Raw genomic sequence first — 19,975 nt, 5'->3', positions numbered from 1 at the left:
TTCCAAAATCTGTTTATATCAATAACAATTAAAAAAATAAGTCTTTTAGTTTTTTTTCCTTACAGTTTTACTCGTATTTTCTGTTGAAATAGCACACGTGCAATCTGCATACCGTCCAAGTTCAAGTTATATGCCACATCCATTATTACAATACACATGGAGTGACATCATACGACGGTACACATGATATTCTGCTATTTATGTTTAACCAATCACGCTGATATAGAGACATATCCAGTGTTAAATCATTTACAGTATGGTATTTTTTTCAGACATGCATGTTTACTCATCGAATGTTAATGAAGGATCGTTTTGTTCTCATTTTTTTTTTTTTTTTTGGTCGAAATATGTCAATAAATCTTTCTTAAATTATAAGTTAAAATAAAGATTTGTCATGAGATATTTGCTAATCTCCCTCACGGATATGGTAGAGATCGGTAACTGTATTATGGAAATTTCAAGTCACACATTTCTCCTTAAATGACTTGAGCAGGGTTTTATATATATTCTTTCTTGCAATAATTTCATTTACTCTAAATAATACATTCTAACTAATCTGGAAACTTTGCATACTGAACATTTTTCTGAATATTTCATATTTCAAAATATGACATACCGATATTTTGACTTTCCGTTGTGGTACCTGAAACGGTTGTTATCTCATCTGAAGTCGTCCTTCCTGTCGTTGACATTGAAGTTGATGTGGCAGTTATTGACAGGGTTGTGCCTTCTGTTGGTATGGAACTTACTGTTTTCGTTGTGGTGTCTTCTGTTGGTGTGTCTTCTGTTGAAATGGAAGTTATTGACGGTGTGTTGTCCTCTGTTGGTGTGGAACTTATTGTTTTCGTTGTGTCTTCTGTGGGTGTTGACGTTACAGGTTTTGTTGTTTCTTCAGTTGATGTGAAAGTTCCTGACTGAGTAACGTCTTCTGTTGGTGTCGATGTTACTAATTTAGTTGTGTCTACTATTGCTGTACTAGATACTGTTGCCGTTGTATCTTCTGTTGATGTGGACATTACTGGTTTTGTTGTATCGTCTGTGAATGTGGAAGTTATTAGTTTGGTTGTTGAGGTGGATGTTGCTGATTTTGTTGTATCTTCTGCATGTGTTGTATATTCTGTTGAGGTGGAAGGTATTTTTAGGGTTGTATCATCTGTTGGAGTAGACGTTATTAGTTTGGTTGTATCTTCTGTTGGTGTTGAAGTGATAAGTTTGGTTGTATCGTCGATTGGTGTGGAAGTAATGAGTTGGTTTGTATCATCTGTTGATGTTGAAATTACTGTTTTTGTTGTGTCTAACCATGGAACATTGCTTGATTTAGTTGTTCTCTCTGTTGAATCTGACGTTGATGTGTCTGCTTTTATTAAAAATATTATAATTCATAAAATTTTAAAGCTGTATAAACTCATAGATATTTTTATTCGGAAATTGGTATTGCAGAAAATAACAATTTTAAACATTTTCTACGATTAAGGAAAACAAAAATTATGTTATTATATATCTTCAATTTGTGATTCACGCTATATTAAACTATTATACGTTATGATTATGAAACGGCACAAAATATAAACTTTACACATCAGATATGTACAAGTGACCGCTCGTGTCAAAATAATGATACCTCCATCATGAAAGACGTTCCATTGTGATGGTTAAATATATGTCCCATGATTTTAGCAATTATCATGATACTTGTCAAAAGTATCATGATACTTGCTCAAAACATCAAGATACACCTAAACTGATAATATCATCGCGATGAACGCCAAAAGTATTTAGATGGAGGTCATAAGCATCATGATGGAAGTCATATTAGACTCACTTGACATACACGAATTCTATTCTGTTAAGTTTGACTGACCATGTATTAATGTTTCGGACCATATGAGTATTTGGACCAAACGCGTATGGTCATGACCACATGGGTATATACTCATATGGTTCGATCATACGCGTATGGTCCGACCGTACGCGTATGGTTGGGATAATTAACACTATGTAACAGTTTACTTTTAGTACTTCTAAACTATTCATATGGTATGACCGTTCATAAAAAAAAGACGCTATCATATAGGTAATGTTATTATTATATTATAATAAAAAGATAAGCTAAATAAAAATTAGAAGTTTCACATAGTTAATTTTACTTACTTGTCAAAACTATAATAAACATATTTTATACCGATGGTCATTACCGATTTGTTATTACGCGTAAACATGGTAAATGGCAATATGTCGACTTAAAAAAATAAATTCCAAAAATTTCTTACTGAACTGTTACACAAGAATTCACTGGAAAGTAATATAGTTTATTCTAGTTGTCTTGTGAATATCTGTATTGCAGTCATGTTACGATATTTGAGATCTAGAGCTTCTTAAAAACACCATAGACATATCGGAATGTCAACCCAAGCCTACATGCAAGAATGTAATTAGCGATGAAAACTAAAATATTTAGTTATAAAATAATACATTGTCATGTAACCATCATTGGTTTTTTAAATAAAGTTTTTGTATTATTGAAACTTTTATAATGTAATTTAAAAAGAATACCTATATGGTCCAAATACTCATAGGGTTCGGCCCGTTAATAACCAAACGAGTATTATACTCATATGGTCCGACCATATGAGTAAACGCATATTGTCATGACCATACGCATATGGTCCAAATACTCATATGGTCCGGAACATTTACCCTACAGTTGTCTTTCTTTCATCAGACTCAAATCAAACATGTTGTGTTATACTTTATATGATATAATATTATATAACATACATACAGCCCGTAACAGAGAAGTGATCGAATTGATGTTTCTTTACCGTCAAAATTAGCTACGTTATCGACAAACTTAATTGAGTAGTGACCGAACAATTGGTACTTTAATGTTAAAAAGATTGACAATGCTGACAAACTTTCATGTGTCGATAATCAAGTTTAATACCGATAATATTGAAAATAATTCTAATAATATGAAACAAAATACATGTATGTCCATGCACCATTTCGATTGGGCGAAAAGTAGTCATTTCTTCAAAGTCAGAACAGAAAAAAAAGATTTATGGAAGGACGTCTTGATAGTATTATTTCCTTTACAATTTTACCCAAAACTATAAGAAATATACTGGTAAACAACTAAAAAGTGTTTGTTAGGAATGAAGTCCTTTATTTTTTCGGACTACAATGTGTACCGTATGTGTGATGGATTTGAATTCAATCAATAACTTTGAAATGTTTTCTCATATGTATACACAAAAGGGAGGACTGGTATTTGTACTTCTGTTAGAATATGTCTTCGTCCGTTTCACATGTCAAACTGTTTTGGTCTGAAGCTTTATCAAGGTGAATTGTACCGTGTCTCCCCTTTTCAGGTCTGTCATTCGTCTACTTCCGGTTTGGCGGGGGCATCTGTGTCTCATATACACATTTTCTCTGTTTTCTATTACAGTTTATACAGGAAAATTTTGTTGACAATTTTTTTTTCCTATGTCAAAATATTGAGGCAGCAGATTTTTTAAGTCAAAATCAGGGTCAGAATATTGTTTTCTAAAAACTACCAGGCCCCTTCCTCCATGAAAATTAAATGGTCCGTGGCAAAAATAAAAAATTCCCACATGTTCAACTTCAAAATTTGATCAGATTCTATTCTTAACCGTCGGATAATATACTAGGATAACGCAAAAAAATGTCCTGTATGGGACGATTCTGTACTCATACTTCACGCGTAGTTGAGTACAAGTGTCCTCGTAGAGAAGGCACCCGACTACGCGTGCAGTAAAAAGTGTACTCTTACGTCGGATACCGGGCAGTTTCTTTGTTATATCTGTACTTTATCAAATACATGTACATGTTAATATTTACTTATATTAAATAGGTAAAAAATACTGCTAAAAGCCTGTTCAGGGTTTCTTTCTTATATGATTATATAATTTTTCACATGCCTGAACTCATTGACGATAATGTAAGGTGCTCTATTAGAAAAAAATGGATTTCTAGTTTAGGTTTGAAAAAGAAATTTCGCCTTTTCTTGAGCCTGTTTTGTACATTTAGTTTAACAGATATGATCCAATGGAAATTTTCACATGGAACCTTCGGTAAATAGGAAAATGAAAAGATATGGGGTAATTTACAGAGAGACCACACTCTATCCATGAGAAAAACGGAGGGAATTTAAAAATCTAGAGGTCTCCACAAGGCTTTCAACAAGGGTGGAATCTCACTACATACGTTTGGTCATCAAGAAATTCTGGTTTCTCTTTTTGTGTGTCATAAACATTCAATTCGGATTTGAATTTAATATACCGAAACATTTCCGTACATTAAATCTTAGGACGGTCAGAACATTTTAAGGAGGCAACAGATCGAAGTACAATTTTAAGTAGCACATAGATGTGCAATAATTCAGCTTCCTGTACATGTTCATGAAGTTCTAAATTTTGAATGTTGATTTCTTTAAAAAAAAAAAACACCATTTTTTTACAATAAAAAATCTCAAAATGTCCGTTAACAATGAAAAAGTTTGACCATGAAAAATCACATATCTAAGAAAAGCAGTCGTTTAATTGATTATAAGAAAGTTTCAGTATATCATGTCAAATTTCTTTAATTTGAGAGTTTTCCTTTAGTTACAAATGTAGCTCCATGTCTGATGGTGAAATAAAAATGAATGTCTCAGAAAGTGGTGAATTAGTTTCCATAAATGACAGATGAATCGGGCCAAGCTTAGTAAGTTACAGTAAACAGACTACTGTAACATTGACGCACTCGTCGACCTGTTTAAAAGATTTGTGTTTATGACCAAAAATTTATATACAACTTCATTTATAAATTAATCTGAATTTCATAGCGCGTCGTCACAATAATGAAAGTTATAAAAAAAAATCTATAACCATCAAATCTATACTTCTATAAAGAAAGTATTCTTATACAAAAGCGTATTTATTATAAAATGGTCTTAACTATAGAATAGATAGTTTACTCACAGGCACTTGTGTTTCTGAGACAAGTGCCTGTGAGTTTACTACAGAAATCTTAAACGGAAGTTTCGGCAATTTTAAACAGAAGAGATTTGAAAATCAATTTAACTTTAAATAAACACTGAAATAATTTTAATACCTCGAATGTGTAAAGAATAAACCAACAATCTCAATCTTTAAAAGTGTGTTCATTGCACTAACCGACAAGTTCATGTTTACAGTAGAAACAGTGGATGTGACTCCAATAAATCCATTATATAAAAAAGAAGAAGTGGTATGGTTGCCAATGAGACAACTATCCACAAAAGACCAAAATGACACAGACATTAACAACTATAGGTCACCGTACGGCCTTCAACAATGAGCAAATCCCATACCGCATAGTCAGCTATAAAAGGCCCCGATAAAACAATTCAAACGAGAAAACTAACGGACTCATTGTAGTTATGAATATGTATCGCTTATATTAAATTGATAAAGATTTTATCGAGGTCGCACCAACTGTTTCTACAGCTAACACCAGTTACATGTAACATTATCTCGTCGATTCGCACGACGAAGCCATTATTGTTTATGACAGAACACACATTCTAGATTATGTATTTTTGTTTCCGTCAGTTCGAAAGTATTTGATCATTTCAACTCCTTTGTATTTCATAATATGTGTCATGAACAAAGACATATGTTCGATTGAATAATGATTTCCTCGTAACAAATGATAGAAATTTCGGAGATCCCGTATTTCATCCTTTACTGTTAAAATGAAAATGCCAATGACAGAGGTTGATTATAAAAAATGTTTTACTGTGTTAAAATAAATTCGACTTAAACAATGAAAACTTACGCGTTGGACATGAAATATTTTGTCGATGAAGAAAATTAAATTATATCACTTCTGAAATAAGTTTGTCGATAACGTAACTTATTCTGACGGTAAAGAAACGCGAATTCAATCACTACTCTGTTACGGGCTGTACATATAAGTTGCGGAAACTAATAGGTGATGCATATATCAACCACAACTGGCGTTCTAGTGTGTTAGAGTGTGCAAAATGTTTTAAGATTTCAAAACTGAAATTTGTGTTTAAATAATTTGATTCTAAATGTTTATATAAAAAAGAAGATGTGGTATGATTGCCAATGAGACAACTATCCACAAAAGACCAAAATGACACAGACATTAACAACTATAGGTCACGATACGGCCTTCAACAATGAGCAAATCTCATACCGCATAGTCAGCTATAAAAGGCCTCGATAAGACAATGTAAAACAATTCAAACGAGAAACTAAGGTTTTCTTTTAACACAATTTAATTCTGGTTACTTATAAATAGTACCATGACCTATGGGTCTGAACGAAAATAACTCCATACAGGTATATAAATCATTAGAAAATGTTCAATATATAAAAAAACATTTTTACTTAAGAATTTTGCTGTAGAACTATGTATTTTGCAGTTACTTTTTTTATTTGTTCGTTGGATGATGGTTATGAACAAATTTTGTACAACCAAAACCCTATCAGATTTCCACAAATCACAGACATAAGCAACCATAAATAAAAAGCTATCGCACATGTATGTCTTTGAAACATACTCATATACTACAATACTTACACAATGCTTCGGTACTGGACGTAGAAATGGTACTTGTCAATGTAGTCGGTTCTTCTTGTATGGTAGAAGATATTGATTCTTTTGTTGGTGTTGTTTTACTTGAAGTTGGTTCTTGTGTTGCTGAAATATTTACTAACGTATTAGTTTTATATGTAGAGCACAAATGACACATTGTTTTATTATGTTTAGGAAAAAGTTCAGGGTATTTTAGATTTCGTGGATGGTATTGATGATGTAGATTCAGTATATGACGACATAATACATGCATCATTTGTTGGTGATAAAATAAAAATAAAAGGAGGTAACTATTTTCAGGTGTTCGAAGCGATTTTTTGGATCTACCTTCATCAGGAACGTTCAAGGTCGAATGTTTGAAGGCCGAAGATGCATAATATGTATATAAAAAAAAAAAAAAAAAAAAAAAAAAAAAAAAAGAAACAGCTGAAGAGCTTTATAGCCAATACTTTAAAAAAATCCATCTCAGGCTAACTTTGCCTGGGGGAGTGGAAACCTATTTTCTACATGTTTTTTTTAAATGTAAACGCATTTTAGAAAGGTTTGTTTTCAATTATATCAGTGACAACGTACTGACTACTGGGCTATTGATATCCTCGGGACTGAACGTCATCCAGTATAATTATCAACCCAGTGCTGTTAAAAATGAAAACGACGTGTTTTAATTTCATGTCTCCGATGCGGTTTTCTTGATTTACCTTCATCAGCAACGCTAAAAGTCGATATTAGAGTGTCGAAAATGTATAAGAACCGAAACAGCAGAAGAGCTATTTAACCACTATGTATTTAAAAATATTCTAACCAATCTAATATCAACTTTGCCTGAGGGAATTGGGACCTTAGTTTCTTTATAATTTTCAATTAACGCACACGTCTGTATTAATTAGTGTAGCTTAAGTTGCAGCAGTCAAGTTTGTTTTTGTCAATAGCGTCACTGTTCCTTATGCTGCATTTATATTGTTTGATGTAGTTGATTAATATGTTTGTTTTATAGTCACTAAGGGTGTAGTCATTTCTGGTGGTTTATAAGGTTTTAAAAATATTCATGTTCCCATCAATGTTAGAGTAATAGATAACGATGTGTGTATTACGAGTTCGATATAATATACTGTTTAATAATTTTTATCTGTTTTTGATTATTATTGTTATTGTTGATTGTGATTGTGTTGTTAAACATTTGCCTTGTATGTTTTTTTTTTTATTTTGATTGACGTACCTTCGGTTTTCTTGTCAGTTTGTAAGGTTGTTGTTACCTCTGACACATGGTTTGTTGATTGACTCGACATTGATTCTACTGTTGAATCAATGATTGGTGGTGTAGTTTCCGTTTGCATAGTTTTTGGTGTCGTGTTTTCTGTTGATGAGCTTGAGGCAGTAATAATTTTCGTCGTTGAATGCACAGTTTTTGGTGTTGTCTCATCTGTTAATGAAACTGAGGGGGTGCTAGTTTCCCCTATTGACTGTACTGTTTTGGCTGTTGTCTCTTCTGTTGACGAGATTAAGGAGGATGCAGGTTCCGTTGTTGACTCTACAGTTTCTGTTGTTGTGTCTTCTGTTAGTGGGACTTTGGAAGTAGTAGTTTCCATTGTTGCTTGTTTAGGTTCTGTCGTTGTGTCTTCTGTTGGTGGGACTGTGGAAGTAGTAATTTCCATTGTTGATTGTTTAGGTTCTGTCGTTGTGTCTTCTGTTGGTGGGACTGTGGAAATAGCGGTTTTCGTTGTTGTCTGAACAGTTTTTGGTGTTGTCGCTCCTGTTGATGAGGTTATGAGGCTAGTAGTTTCTATTGTTGTTTGTTTAGTGTTTAACGTTGTCGCCTCTGTAGTTTGGACAGTTTCTGAATCCGACATAGTAACTGTTGATGGTACAACAATTTCTGTTGTTGTTTCAATATGTGGTGTTGTGATTGATGTGGTTGTTGTAGTAGCTGATTCTTCAACAGTTGGTGGTGACGACAGTGTTTCAGTTTCCACGTTATAAACGGTAACAGAACCTGTTACAATTACTAAGTCTCCTAACAGAGAAGCCGATACATTCAAATGTGTTTCCAAAATTGTCTTAACAGCTTCTAGTGTAACCTGCTGATTCGTCGTACCAGTGAAGTATATAATATAGGTAACAATGATGCTTCCATTCCTGTAATTGTATTATTTATAGAATAACTAATCGAAGAATTTTCAACGAGTGACCGAACAACACATACATTATCAGTATTGTTTGGTCACAAGTTGATTATTTTTCGATATTTGAATTCTTTTATTAGTTATTCTTTTTATTACATTGGCAAATGGCTTTTTTTAAAAGGAAATTAATGTAAAACATGTAAGGAACTATATCTTTTTTCTACGCATTTACAATTTGTTTTGTTCCGCCGTTGTTGACGTCTTGACAACGCCTATTGTTGTATGACGTGAAAGAGTGAAATAACCACGTTTACTTCACATGTATAATTATCGGTTTTTAATCAACTGCGAAATCAATGAAATCATTACAACCAACGTAATAATAATTAATAACAATGTTATGTAAGTGTGTGAACATGTAAATGAATTCCAGTATTCAAGATCAAGCTATTTGTCGTAGCCGATCACCTGCATTTGTAAGAAATATATACTAAAAAATGTTGTTTTATTAGAAAGGTGGCACGCATATTAACTAACAGATTGAAGTTTTTCTTGGTGACAAAACTTTTAGCAGTATATAGTCATTATACAGTCACATGCCGTACTAACACAAACTGTGGCATCTTTTATTTCAAGTCCTATTATTAGCAAAACCTCCACATACCTAATGCACTATTTCATTATAAGTCTTTGCAAGATCGCATGGAAAGATCGCATGATCAATATTCATCACAATTTTAATTTTGACAGCGTTTTGCGACGTTTGATGATAAATTTTGTCATGAACATTCGGAGCAGCATATTTGGAAGATACATAATGTTAAACATATCAACATGTCTTCTATAAGTTAGTTTACAGCTTCTTTTTAATTCTAGCTTCACTGGTGAGTCTTATGTAGACGAAACGCTCGACTTGGTCAAATATAAAATTCGAATCCTGGTATCTATGATGAGTTTATTTGGAATCACACTAATAAATCACGTTTGTTTCAAAAACGGTCATTGTGAAGTTTATATAAACAGAGGCTAAGGATACCAATGGAATATTCAAACTCATTAATTGAAAATAAACTGACAAGTTATTTAGTAATTTTCAGTCTTTTATTTAATATTTAGATTCCTCCACGGCGGTAAACTCTATATTGGTCAGATAATACACTTTTAGTCAATGCATTGTATGTACAGACTGTTCAGTAGTTGTTTAACTACCAGTATTGAACACTTCACTTAAATGTCTAAAAAGCTACTGAACTGTATTGAATTGAAGCAAATAGTTTAAACAGTATTGCACTCATTCAGTAGATACCTCTGAAGAAAAGGTGAACGACTAATTATGACTGAAACATTATGCAATGTTAAGATCAAAAATACCATTTAACACTATAAAAAGTGTATTGGAGTACGAACATCGAAGATGTTCTCGATTCTGTGTGTTTAAATGCTCTCCCACTTATTAAGTAACGGCTTTGAAAGTTAGAGTGCACCGGATGAAGATTAAGTTTTACTGGGAATCAGCCTCATATATGTCAGACTTATTTAACTATTTCTTTCTCACTTACGTTAAGCTAGTGACTTTACATCCATAATAACCAATTAATGAGCTATTTTCACCCTTGTATGCTTTTCCTATCTGAAACAAATATTGAATGAATTACAATTTAATCAATAGACGAGAAATAACATGTTAATGTCATTAGTGTATTTAGATAGCAGACCTTTTTATTTCAGCAATTGCAAAGTAATTAAGACAGTGCAAGTCATTATATACCATTTAAGTCAGGTAAATGACAGTTGTTGTCCATTCGCTTGGTCTGTTTGAGCTTTTGATTTTGCAATTCAAATAGGGACTTTCCGTTTTGAATTTTCCTTGGCGTTTAGTTTTTTTTGTAATGTTGATTTTTTCTTCCTGTTTAATATGTTCCAAGATTAAGCATATTGCAGTTGTCTGAAATGTTTCATCTTGCGAATATTAATTTTAGATTCTTACATTGGAACTATTGGATTATTGGATTTTACCAATTCAATTGAAATAGTTAAAAAGCAGGCGCAGACTTGAAAACTATCGAAATTAATCTTGAAATCCACAAAAATAAATATATGAATCTGTTTCTCTAAACAAACACATAAAAGATACCATGATTACAAATGTGCATACCAGACACGCGTTTCGTCTACCAAAGACTCACCACTGACGCTCAAATAAAAAAAAAAATAAAAAAAGATAAGAAGATTTGGTATGAGTGCCAAAGAGACCACTCTTTATCCAAGTCATTTTTTGTAAAAGTAAACCATTATAGGTCGAAGTACGACTTTCTACACGAAACATTGGGTCACACCGAGCAGCAAGCTATAACGAGTCCAAACAAATACTAGTGTAAACCCATCCAACGGTTTCATTTTTAGGAAAAACGAGAATCGAAATTCACTTATGAACCACATCAACAAACGACATCCACTGAATAAGAATATATTATAACACATCCCAACAATAGAAACACACACTATTAAATACCAATTGAAATGCCTTAAATCAATCAAAAGACATATATACATATTAACAAATACTAGTGAACATACATTAAACAAATAAATTTTATCTATGACACAAGGAAAATACAAAATTAATTTAAAAAAAAGGAGGGAGTGAGACATGCCTAACCTTGGAAAATATGCAGCCAAAGAACAAAACATGCACATGTAGATAAAAATAATATTGTTGTACGGTATAGAGTATGGAAATATTGTGTATGATCATAGTACGAGAAGAGAAGTTAAACTTTATCGTCATACAAAATACTGTGGTATATATTAAAAATAGTGAGACGAGATATAACACTAAATAAGTACACTTTAAATAACAAAGATACTTTACAAAGTGTATCAACGGGCCGCAAAATACGAACGAACAATGTGAGAGTATTCGCAGCTGCTGAAAGCTAGTTAAAAGCCAAAAAAACAGTTGATAATAAAAAACAATCATGCATCACAGACTAAAATTAACTAATACATATCCAAGGGAACCCAAATAAAAAACAAGGTTGAGAAACATTGGAGACCCAAAGTTCTGAAAGTTAACAAATACAGTTAAGGTTATTTATTCTTGAGATAGATAATTATTACTTTTTCCGAAAAAATTAAAGCTTGGAGTGCCTTTCACATTCCTGATATCTACTTCGTAAAGGTAAGAAATTGATGCGCAAAAACTTAATATATGCATTTCTATGTCAAATTGCAGCAAACATTAATAAAAGACCACGATTGATTAAAAGCATTGCATATAATGAAATATATATATTGATATGTAACAGTAAAACAGCCTTTACAACAATTCATTACGGTCGAATTTTCCCGCGTACTACACGTTTTTGTAAAGTTGTCAAGTTTTCTGACACCCGCATGTTAATACAGTGCGATTCATCAAGAGACCTGATAAAGGTTTTGCCATTTTTACTTAGCCAATCAGCTAATGAGATTATCGGCAACCACTTGAAGATTAGAGGGTTTTTTTTAAACAATATGGACGTATTGTTTAAACAAAACATTGATCAGCAGGGTTAAATCATCAAAGAATTAGATTAATTGATTGATTGATTGGTTGGTGTTGAATGCCACTTTCAACACTACTGTGCTATTTCTGCGTGGTTATACGGTTGTCAAAAGTCATTTACTGAAAGAGAGAAAACAAATCCGGGTTACAAACAAAAATCGAGGAATAGACATCAACTATAAGAGAATAACAAAGGAAGAAACAACAGGAACACTTAAGTGCAACAAAAACAAACGCCAACGTACATAGAAACGACATATTTGAAAACAACTGCTATATTCCTAACTTGGTACAGGTCGTTAAAAATGACCGTTGTTAAATGTTGAAATGACGATTTTGTACAAAAACTAATGACCGGTGACCGCGTTAGACAGGTGACCACTGTAAAGAGTTCAATTATACAACTAAAATGTTTTGATGGATTTGAAATTGACCGTTGGAGGCAGATGATTCAAGAAAAGAGATAACCGTTAAGGCGACTTTACTGTCTAATCGTAACGTTTTAAACATGTACTTCTAAAACTGTCTAAAAACCGTATCTATAGTATACCTCACTGCTAAATTTTGTTGTAAATGATTTATAATCTGCTGATCCAGGATCTGTTAACTCTGATGTAAAAATCTTGTCAACTGTAACCGTCATGTTGACTTTCACTGTATGTAAATGAAGTTACAAAATTTCACATTGATTAACAACAATCTGAAGACTATTATTATTGACAGAATTATGATGGAGAATTTAAACGTAATGTAGTCTATCTTCAATTGTTAAAAAAACACGTTTAGTATGTGCATCAATAAAATAATAAGTCAAATAACATTGTCCACTTTATCTCTCGTCTCTCACAGTTTTTGCGTTAAAATGAAGAAATATCAAAATAAATATGTGTCTTAAGTTAATTTACATTTATCTTGAAAATGATATATAATATGTCATGTTCATTATATTGTCGATTTATTTCAATATAATCACATTACATAGATATAGGGAGATGTGGTATGAAGATTTATGTTTGTATTTCTAAAAGTAATCGCTACACTCATGACGTAAGATTTGTTTTAACTAATGATATTATCCTCTTGAAATAAAACTTATTATCTATTTATGACTACATTAGCCTCATATCACTACAGTTCAAAGGAAAAAGAACGAAAAGTTTGATATATATATATATATATATTTCATAATCCTTAAGTTGAAGCATATCAAATTGTTATCATAGAAATTTAAAAAAAAAATGTTTTTTTATGTAATTTGTAAGTTGTAACATCCCAATAAAATCACAAACAGAGCCATGCAGTTTATTTTTTACAATTAGCATTACTGCAGTCATGTTTATAATTTCAAGAGACAAGCAATATACTTATGTACAGTTCTATAGAATGTATTTTGTTGTTTTGGGTGTGGTTTTATTCTTTTTGAGGTTTTTTGGTCAATTTATTTTTAATTTTGTCAAACCACAAATAAATTATTTGACTTAAAATTATCTTAAAAATTGTACAAAATTTATGACGAAATTTTAACATCTTCATCTGAATACTGTTGATAGTTTCAATGATAAAACTTTTATTGAAATTCGGTAAACTATTATTAAATTTATAAAAAGATCAAATCTGTTCTTTTCTCATAATACCTTTAAAATAACACTGTTTAAATCGAGGTAAAAACAATAGAAGGTAACACATACTAAATAGATACATGAAGATTGAATTTCAGTTGAAATGAAGGAGACAGAATATGTAAGCTACTACTCTTTTCAGCTAAAATTTCTCCTGGAACATCTGTTCAAAATGGAATCTTTTGTTTGCTCTTTGGTATGTCTTGTTTTAGTGTGTGACACTATATACTTTTTTGAATTAACCAAATAACATGATTTTTTTAGAGATAAATACTCACCATATTCAGTCTTATCTGAAACAAAAACAATTACCATCAACATCAATTATCATTCCTTACATGTAACTGCAATTATTATAAAGAAAGAAGATGTGGCATGATTGCAAATGAAACATATCTCCACAAGAGACCGGATTTACCTTACTTAGAATAAGCAATTCATACCTGTAGTGGTCTTAAATGAAAATGATCATCAAATTATTATACTTGGATTTGTTGCAATTTAAAAAAAATCATGTGTCATGTGTTCATCTGATTTTTCAAACCACAAAACAAAACATCAATTTTGATAATTTATCAGAGCTTATTTCAGAAGATTAAAGGAGACGTGACACAATTTTTTTTTTTTTTTTTGTTTTTAATTAATTAATAAATATTGGTCAAATAACATGTTGTAATAATTTTTTATTGTCAAAACCTCATTTAACGGCCCTTTAATGGTCAAAGAATCCAGCGCTTGTCGTAATCTTTGATTTTTAATGAGATACCGGTCACGTGATCGTGATGACGTCAGTGGATACAATCTGAGAAAATGTCTCAAAAAGGACGAAGTCGATCATATTCCTGTAAAATTAAACAATGGACGGTGTTGACAGCAGTTTTCAAGGCAATTCTCAAACTTTAGATATTCAACCGTATTAGTTTGAGCCGTTACTTGTTGAAAATAATCAAGTAGAAGATATAAATTCGTCATCCGACATTGACGATCTTTCAAGCAATGCCGATATAATATATAAATCCATAATTAATTTCACCAAAAATAAAGAGATATTTCTTAAAAATGTTAACGTTTAACAGGTAATTGAATTACATTTAATAATACAAAAAGACAGGTCATAAATAATGTAGGACAGAAAGTTACAGGACAAAAAGTCACAGCCAAAAAGTCACGGACAAAAATTCACAGGACAAAAAGTCACAATTTATTTTCGAAATTATTTTTCATATAACAAGAAAAAATAATTTTAAAAAATACAAAATTCTTGATCTATTATATATTAAGTAACTTTGTTACTAAAATTTATTCAAAATAGATATCAATAATGATCAAATAATAGTTATAAAAACAACAAGTCAAAGTGGCTTGGTATCTATAAATGGCTTCATTGTGGCATGAATTATATCCTTTGCATGATTTAAATTTTTTGCATTAATCAAGCTTCATGAAAAATTTCCTAAACTCGAAAATGAATAAATGTAATAAAATAAAATATTTCAAGATCACTCTCTTATAATTTAAAAACAATTCTCAACAATCGTCATAAATTACCTATCACCTTACCAAGAGTGTTGGGTGTAAAATTTGAATTACTAAAGCTGCCCCAAATAAATGTGTAATAAGTATGACATAACAGGGGGGGGGGGGTATTATAAGTAAGATTTAAAGAAGTTTTAAAACAGTAATATATATTCAAGTCTTTTTCTCCTCCATAATAATCCCATTGAAAATGTTCTATGAGTACTGGCTTATTTTTTGTGATATTTTTTCCGTGTGGTATATCTTCAGTCTATAATTGTTTTGTATTTTGTGACTTCTCTTCAACTTCGACAAAGTTTTGCATAGGGGCCTTATATGTAAAATGAAAGCTTATGGTATTGACGGAAACTTGGTTTCAGGATTATCTACACGACAGAAAACAGAGAGTAGTAATGCATAACAGAAAGAATTAAAAAAAAGATAGGCCATTATGTAAAATTGAAACGTTTCATTTGTACGGCCCAAGGAAATTGAATATCATCTACCGCAATTGAGATGTTCCCCTTCATTCTTAAACAATGATCTATTAAGAGCTTATATTATAAATTTATAAATGATCCTTCTTGTCATTGTGGGTCAGATATTGATGATGTCTACCATTACTTCTTTGTTTGTCCAAAATACACATTATGTAGAAAAACCTTATTTAATAATCTCAACTGGCTATCCGAAAACATTGTTTTAGATACAAAACTATTAATTTGCGGACACATGGAACTTTCGAATGAACACATTATTCAAATTTTCAAACATGTTCAAAATTTCATAAAATGGTCAAACAGATTTTTTATGCCTTAATAGAGGTTATTGTTACTGGCACGGAACATCATAATGACATTGTCATCATCAGTACACACGTCACCGTCACAGAATCATATGCCTTTTTAAACTTTCTTTTTCTCTTTTTTTACGTATGAAAACTAGTATTATTCTATAAACTGTTTTCCTTATATGCATGTCCATTATATCATACAATTATTGTAATTTTATATTGTATTATGGAGAAGACTTCATAAGTATGATTTACTTGTGTCTAATCCTTTTTGCTTTAATTCAGCAAGTAAATATGTTTTAACTAACTCAGTCTATACTCATACATTATCTACTACTTCCAGGTCTGTATCAGTTGGATTTATCTGCATTATTTAAGTTAAAACTATGTTATTCATCTCCATGTCTTATGCAATATAAAGACTTGCATAGTACATTCACTAGCCAAAATATTTGTTTCTCATTCAAGTCACCTTTTGCATATAATTTTTCACCACGATAACCTTGTGTCAATGGTCTGTCATTTTAAAAGCATCACTTGATATCTCTTCACAATTTATTTTTTATTAAGAAATAAAATGATTTTTAATAAATAAATAGAATAGGTAAGTACTAATAACTTGCAATACACCCTTCATACCTGCCTAATTTTTAATTAGAAAACTCAGAAGGAAATGTATGTACCCACTACAGGTTATGTATTGGTTATGGCAAGGACGTATAACTAACCTCTAATATATACGACCTTGGTTATGGGGGCTAACAGGCTTTTTTTTTTTAATTACTTATTTACTTTAGAAGCATTTCTTCTTAATTCTCTATTTATTTTTCTCTATTTATTTTGCTTATCTAATATTATTATACTCCATTCTTTACTAAGTAAATTCACAAACACATTATTTTGTATCCGCCCCCTTTTTTAAGCTGCACTGTCGGTCCTCTTTTCTCTATTCTGTAAACCCCCATATCCGACAGTAAGGTATTGACCATTGTTTATTCAAACAGGTTAAACAGATATGCATTACGTAACTTATATCTGTAACCATTGCTCTAGTATATTTTCCAACCTCACCTGTGCACCCACCAGGTGATCATGGATTACACAGATTCGACGCATGTTACGCAATAGTGCGTATTGCCGATGTCATATATCACCACCCGGGGGCATGACACCTGTAGCTTTCAACTTCAAAGGTAACCCAGCACTGCAGAGAAAGTGTGCCGCATACCTGTAACTTCTGGTCGATGTTGATGACTTTTAATTTATTATGTCCAATTCCAGTGTACACACCTGAACACGTGAACAGGTAGTGAGGTACACGCAGGAGGTACACAATACCAAACTTTAAACATTGAGATATATTTGGCTATAGAATTATACACAAATATGACTAAACTATTAAAACAATTATTAATAAGGGACGCAAAAAATATTTGCGAAGAAAAAGATTTTTTTTCTCCCTCAGCAATTCTCCGCTTCTCACAAGCTCCCCGCTCAGGTGGGGCTCAGCTGTTGTTGGTTGTGTCAATGGAATGTCAGGTACCGCATTTGGACGAAGTTTTGGCTTCATGGTAGGACATCCCTCGAGATTCTTCATAACTTCTGGGTCACGATCGTAACATGCATTTGTAAAGTGGGAGGAACAAAGTCTATGACTAGTGCTTGGTAGGAAGTCCTATCTCTTCCTGGGACTAGTCTGCGGGTAACTCAGAAAACGGATTTTTTTTATCAAATTGTCCTTATGCCTATTGTTGCAGCTACTGGCAGAACATAGAACCATTTTTAATCACTGTCATGGGTTTTGTTGGAAGATATTCGAATATGAAATTGCGCTTATTATGCCTTTACACCCGTCAGTCAAATATGATTGATGTAACCACTGACGTCACAGCCTCGTTCTGAGTGACTTCCGGGATTGAAATATGCATAATTAGTATGGCGACAGATCGATACATTTAAATTTATTTTTTATCCATTTAAACGATAATTATATTGTTATCGATGTTTTTTGGGGGAAATTATGTATAAATAAATATTTATTTAAAAAAAAAAAAAAAAAAAAAAAATCATGTCACATCTCCTTTAATGATATTACATGACTGGTTGTAGCAGGTACATTTGTAAAATGAATTCAGTATTGTTACTTAAAATTTAAAAAAATAACGGTTTCAAAATAACCATGATAAAAAACGAATTGTGTAATGTACAGTTCACAATTGGGAAGCTAAAATAATAACTTTTGTGGTTAAGCTCTGTTCTTAACCAACCATCATTTTCAAATTCCAGACGTAAGTCAATAAGAAAGGATTCAATCATACCTCACTGTATCTGTTATATGCTTTATATTAAATTCAGTGGGATATATAAGTTCGACATAGTCATAAATTTTTTAACTATTAAGTGAGAATACAACATCCACATATAGCAGAACGTAATTGTTGTAAAAGTGAGAGGTTTAGCGCTATAAAACTAGGTTCAATTTGCCATTTTCTATATTTAAAAACGCCTGTACCCAGTCAGGATTATGAAAGTTAATGTCCATTCGTTTGATGTGTTATATCGTTTAATTTTGCCATTTGATTAGGGACTTTCCATTTTGAATTTACTTCGGGGATCATTATGTTTGTGATTTTTTTTTTACATGTTTGGTGTGAATAATGAAACGAGAAACAAGTCGGAAATTAAACAAGCAAAGTTTGTTCAGATGAGAGTGCTGACTGCTTGGTCAAAACACAACCTCCAAACGTGACATTTATTTTGTTAAACTAGAAATCAAGAACTTTTTTTTTTTTTTTTTTAACGTGGATAATATATTTTTATTGCACTCTATTGCTGTTAACAATTTACTTAGTGTACAGCATTGCACTAAGTATCCCTGATATATTAGTTATTAGGTATCCAGGGAGAATATCTAATACAAGTAAATTTATGTTACATTACAATATTACAATATTTTAAATGATTTCATGTTCACCGGAGAATTTCACTTCCGTCCGATAGTGGTTTTTAATATTAGATAACTGTGCATCATGTGTGCATCGTGTTTGCCATCATCATCTTTGTGATTTGAATAAATTTAATTCATAATACTTAGACAGTTTGTCTAATTTAAAAGGTAAGTTGACCATAATTTTCGTGATGTTTTGAATCATAATCGAAGTTTTAACTTATTTGAAAACTGTGGTATTTTAGACTAAGATCATATATGATCATATATCTAAACTACTCAGGTAAACATGATTATACACAACATCAGAGTGTACAACACAAAGTTTTCAAAAATAAAATAAGATAAAAAGTAAAAGAAGAAGACAAAAAAGTGTGTATTATACAATATTGAATAATATATTATTTTTTTTTAACATGTGTTAGATGTTAAAGTACATTATTGTCACCTGACATGCTTAAGTCATGTGACTTAATACTTGGGTCATGTGACCTCAGGATATTTATTATTATTTATGATCATTTACGTAGTTTAGGGTTTTTATAATCAAGAACTTGATATATAAATGTCAGTCTCAAAGAATGTTTTATTTTAATTCGAAGTGTTTGTTACTTAGCGTGAATAATTCCTCGATAAGACAGGATACTTGTTTCTACAAAGCAAGACCAATCCTTTAATTTGTATTAAGGCTGGTATGGACTAGATTTGTGTAAAAGGTTGAAATAGTCAAATGCTTCATATTGTATGTATTCTAACAGATCGTTAGTGTCCACATCTGGTTCACAACGCCTCAAGATTAGGTTTTATCACAATAACTTAAAAAGA

At 31.6% G+C, this 19,975-nt stretch overlaps 1 protein-coding gene across 1 annotated transcript in view; it reads right to left on the bottom strand.

Annotated features, from left to right (window-relative positions):
- LOC143068644 (uncharacterized) overlaps positions 1 to 19,975 on the bottom strand; it is a 54,506-nt gene that overhangs the window by 20,002 nt on the left and 14,529 nt on the right. Inside the window, exons 3-8 of the mRNA XM_076242866.1 lie at positions 14,174 to 14,188; positions 12,827 to 12,930; positions 10,289 to 10,359; positions 7,826 to 8,742; positions 6,595 to 6,714; positions 617 to 1,354 (exon numbers count right to left, since the gene is read on the bottom strand). Of these exons, the coding sequence (XP_076098981.1) occupies positions 617 to 1,354; positions 6,595 to 6,714; positions 7,826 to 8,742; positions 10,289 to 10,359; positions 12,827 to 12,930; positions 14,174 to 14,188 (1,965 nt within the window). The remainder of the gene's footprint in view (positions 1 to 616; positions 1,355 to 6,594; positions 6,715 to 7,825; positions 8,743 to 10,288; positions 10,360 to 12,826; positions 12,931 to 14,173; positions 14,189 to 19,975) is intronic.

Source organism: Mytilus galloprovincialis, chromosome 3, assembly GCF_965363235.1.
Source record: "Mytilus galloprovincialis chromosome 3, xbMytGall1.hap1.1, whole genome shotgun sequence".
Classification (NCBI taxonomy): domain Eukaryota; kingdom Metazoa; phylum Mollusca; class Bivalvia; order Mytilida; family Mytilidae; genus Mytilus; species Mytilus galloprovincialis.
This window is presented reverse-complemented; position numbering and strand designations above follow the sequence as displayed.